General features: G+C 21.6%; 1 protein-coding gene across 1 annotated transcript; it reads right to left on the reverse strand.

Annotated features, from left to right (window-relative positions):
• Nucleotides 1–1185: 1185 nt before the first annotated feature.
• LOC100863120 (eEF1A lysine and N-terminal methyltransferase homolog) lies at nt 1186–4236 on the reverse strand. Its single transcript, XM_031919066.2, is given in 9 exon segments — nt 1186–1323; nt 1326–1850; nt 1935–2116; nt 2201–2568; nt 2645–2904; nt 3190–3408; nt 3494–3710; nt 3838–3960; nt 4044–4236. Coding segments are annotated over 9 exon segments (2016 nt in total). The 5' UTR covers nt 4136–4236; the 3' UTR covers nt 1186–1293.
• Between the last annotated feature and the right edge of the window lie 937 nt (nt 4237–5173).

A 5173-nucleotide genomic window follows, 5' to 3' on the forward strand; every position in this document is an offset into this window, starting at 1 on the left:
GTTATAGAACAGACATATTGTGAACTAAATTCATATTTCCCGCTATCCTTTTGATTTTTAATACGAATATATCGTAACATCAAAAGTCGCACTGTTATTTACTTTGCTTTATACATTATTTTCGCGTGACATTTTCCCTTACCAATACGAACAAACAATCAACCATATCAAATAGACAAGTTTCAAAATCAAAGTATGTATTCTATCTGTTAAAGCTAAAAATCATAAAATCAATATTATTATGAACAATGAGAAAAAAGAAGGAAGATTAATTATTATTTAAAACATTCGAAATTTCAATGATATAATTTATATTCCTACATCGTTATTATTATTAATATTATTATTATTACAATGATACTGATAGTCATTTGTTTTTTTCAAGATATGAAAAAAAATATATTATACCCATACAAAATATATATCTCTTCTACGATATAAAAATGTGTATATATATATATATACAAAAAATAAATATACAAAAATAGAACGATATGTATGTTCACTATATATTTAAACGGATTTTTATTTATACTTTAAGAGAAGACGATAAAATTAATTAATTCAGTTATCGAAATGCTTTTCAACGCATAAATTTTATTCGAAATAATAATAAACAAGGAAAGCAAATAACGAGAAAAGGATAGAAATAGGTTAAAAATTGTGAAATCAGCGCCATCTCCAGAGTGCCTCAAATGAAACATATAAATAAAGATAACAAATAAGAAGAAAAGGACACAGATAGGATAGGAATTGATAACTAATGCCATCTCTTGAATATTTTTGAAAAGATTTTTTTACGATTATTCACGAGATGACGCTGCTCTTTAATTCCTATCTTATTCTACCCTATATCTTTGTGTCTTCGGTACTCAAGAGATGACGCTGATAGTTAATTCTTGTTCTATTTTTATCCTTTTCTTATTATTTTCTCTCCTTGTTTATATGTTACATTAGCAGCACTCTAGAGATGGCACTGATTTCACAATTTTTAATCTATCTTTGTCCTTTTCTTACTATTTACTTTCTTTCTTTATATTTACTCTTAGCATGTAATTACAAATGATATATGGGACATCAATTTAATATACTTTCGTTATTTATATTTTAAAATACATAATGCATTTTAATCTTTGAAAAATATAGTATGAATATAATATGAATGAAATAATAAAAAAAATCATGTTATACAAAAATATATATTTCAATTTTATTATTTTAATATTTACAAAAAATTGAAAATATATATATATATATATATATATATATATGATAAGATTAATTATCTTTTATTTAAAATTTTATACTCAGATTTTTCATAAAAAGAAAAAAGATGATAAATCAAACATTTTTACATCATTTGATAATCTTTTTGCATATACTTGTTCGTTTAAAATCGATACAGCTTTTTGTAATATATTCTTCCATCCATCGTCGTCATTTTTATTTATAGAACATATTATAACTTCATTTACTTCACCTTGCACAGAATAACATATCATAGATTGAAATACAGATTTTAAGTCATTTTTTACTTTTTTTTTAATATTCCTATCTCGGCTAACTAAATTTAAAATAAAAAGACCACCATCCATTAAACATTCTGCAACTGATTTTATAATAGATATTTCTAGAAATTGTTTAGGTGGACAACTCATTCCAACTGTAGTATCTTTATTATCTACATCAAAAAGTATGGCTTTATATTTTTTACCATTAAGTGTATTTTCTTTGATAACCTGAATACCGTCAGCAATTTCAACTTTCATTCTATTGTCAAGGATAAGACCAAAATAATCAGTTGCGACTTTTAACATCTTTTCATCAATTTCAACTGCAGTGATTTTTAACTGCAAAATTACAAATATGTATTTTACTATATATTCATTAAATTCAATAAATTTCAATAAATTAAATTATATATATATATATACCTTAGGAAAACAATTATATAAAAATGTACACAAACCACCTCCACCTAAACCTATAATCATTATTTCGTCATATTCTTTAAAATTTACTGCAGCACTAACACCAATACTCATATATAAATGATGATCACATGCTAAGAATCCAGGATCAATAACTTTTTTCATTTTTCCACGTCTAGATTTAGCTAAAAAGAATTATTTATAAATCAAAGATTGATTAATTAATTAATTAAATTGATTTTATTAAATCAAATAGTATTAAAGTATACCTTGCTTAAGACGACCTTCACTCTGTATAACATAAGGATTATTTAGAAAAATTAATCTCCTAAATTCACTACCATCTCTTTCAATTTCTTCAATAACAAAAGGACCACTTAAATCACTTTTTCCTTCATAGCATATTGTTCTAACCCCAACATCTGAAGAACCCAATGATAGAAATGGAATATCAGTTTTTTTAGATAAACCTTCTGGTGCCAAATTTAAAATACAGTCTTCAATTTCATTTTTTACAGCATCCCAACTTTCAAATTTGTGTTCTCTGCATAATGTAACTATAGCAAGTCTATCGCGTTGAGAACTCTTAAGGACTTGTTGTCTACCTTCTTTTGTACTAAATAACCAATCCGTTTCTCTAATAAATAAAGTTTAAATTTTATTTTACTTACATTTATAGTTATTAAATATTTATTAATTAAATATAAGCTTACTTTCCTTGTGGTACTATAAATGCTGCATAAGTTTTTGTACCATGTACCTTGGGCTGATCTAAAACGTAGATTGTATAACGTGGATGTTTATTATCAGGACTATGTAAATTTAATGAAATTTCTCCAATATCAGCTACACTACGTTTTTGAAGATTATTAAAAATAAATGAAGATTGTTGTACTGACAGAATAGCTGATATTATATCATCTGTTGATGATAATCGCTTTGGTGAACCATCAACCAATGCTATTTCCAGAACCTATTATAATCATTATTGTAATATTTATTACATTACACACACTTTATTGTCTAATAAAAATTAAAAACAAAATTATTTTAAATAAATATTATTAATTATATATTATATTTATATTATTAGTTATATAATATAAAATAAATATATTATTTTAAAAATATTTTTTCATATATAAATTTATACATATATATATATGTTTTATTTGATAAAATTTGACAGAATTTAACAGAATTTAATTTATAATATAATAAAAATTTGATAATTTATTTTTTATAATATAATGCTTACAGTCTGTGACAGATTTATAACTTTTGTAGCAATCACTGCAAAAACTGGGATTGAACTTCCATCTTCTATTCGTGTCTTTTCTTCTGCTTCATGACAACGTACTATACGAAACATAAACCCATTACTTGGAAAATAAGATAAAAGTTGTTTTAAAATATACTCTTGTAATAAGGAGATACATATATATCTGCCACCATTACGTAAAACTCTTGTGATTTCCTACAATGAAACAAAATACAAAAATAACAAAAATTATTCATTCATTCATTATACACATACACATACACACATATTATTAATATACCTTAAAATATTTATTAATAGTAGATATTGTTCCTTCTTTATTATCTGGCATAAGAGCATCTAAAGTACCTTTATCCAAAATAACATTAAATGTATTATCAGAATATGTCATTTGTGTAGCATCCATATGTTCATAAACTAATTGTGGTCTTATTGATGCATTAATATCACACATTTGTTTGATGACAATATGTGATATATCAATATTTGTAATATTTCTGTAACGAAAAAAATATATAAAAAAATGTTAATTGTTAATAAATAATTTTATATAAATTTTTTTATAAAATCAAAAAATTTAATAAAATTAAATTTAGTAATAATAATAATATAAAGATTTCACACCTGTAACCAGCATCATACAAACACATACTAACAGTAGAATTACCACAACCAACAATTAAAACATTGTCTTTTACTTTTATATATTTTAAAAATATACTACGTAATTCTGGATATTCTCCATACCTAAATAAAAAATAAAAACTCAATATATTTAAAATAAATATATATCTAATAATACATTGTAAATATTAATATAAAATTCATACCATTCAAAATTCTTTTTACCACGTTTTTTAAAAAATGTGTTCCAATATTCAACTTGACTAAATTCTTCGTGTGATTTTGGTAGCAAATTCATATTTTCTATGTTTTAATTTACAAATTTGATAACATTGAAGTTATTTCTAAAATCGCTGGATTGTATACTAAATAATTCCTTAACGTTAACCTAAAATAACACTACATTCATCAAGCTTTAATATAAATTTTATAAAGAAATAATTAAATTATAGACACATGTTATTATTTGATTTACATTTTTGATTTTTAAAATTATATTTATATTTGTTTTATTAATGTTATTTTATTTATAATTATAATATTATATTAATATAATAAAATAATAATAAAGTAATAATAAAATAATAAAATATATATTAACTATTTACAGATATATACATAAATAAATATATTTTATAGAATAAAATTTACCATAAGAAAAATGAAATATTTTTAACGTGTTTGTTTTAGATACAAGAACTACTTCATTTAAATTTATTAATAGTCAATTTTCATGTAAATATATCATTAAAGGCGAACTTATAGTATTATATATTATACTATCATTGGATTTATGCTGCTGATTTATAATAATACAATATGTTAGATAATTTCTATCCGAACATTTGTATATTACTATTAGTAGTAGTAGTTATTAAATAGTTAATTGAAATATATATTATATTTCATTATAAATTTTTTTTCATTTTTGAAAAAAAAAAGAAAAAATTTTTTTATTATTCTTGTTAAATCAAATTAATCCATTTATAAAAAATTCTTTGATTAATATCAAAGAATTAAACATTTAAGCTTTTAAAATATTTAAAATTTCATCATCATAAAACAAAAAAAATTTTAATATGTGCATTTATATATTATTTAAAAAATTTTTGAAATTATTTTTCTTTAAAAATATTATTTATTGTTAGAAATATTATTTAACATTTATTTAAGTCATTATTACTTAGAAATAGTAAGAATAGTAAGAATAAAATTTATATTCTTATAAGCGATATATGTTTTTTCAATATATATAATTGCTTTCAATTTATATTTCTTAAATGTAATAGATTTTTTATGTAACAATAAGCTTTCAATAAGCAAAATTTTATAACAT

The sequence above is a fragment of the Apis florea genome, unplaced genomic scaffold, assembly GCF_048593485.1.
Source record: "Apis florea isolate Af1SG1 unplaced genomic scaffold, ASM4859348v1 contig_3696_pilon, whole genome shotgun sequence".
Classification (NCBI taxonomy): Eukaryota; Metazoa; Arthropoda; class Insecta; order Hymenoptera; family Apidae; genus Apis; species Apis florea.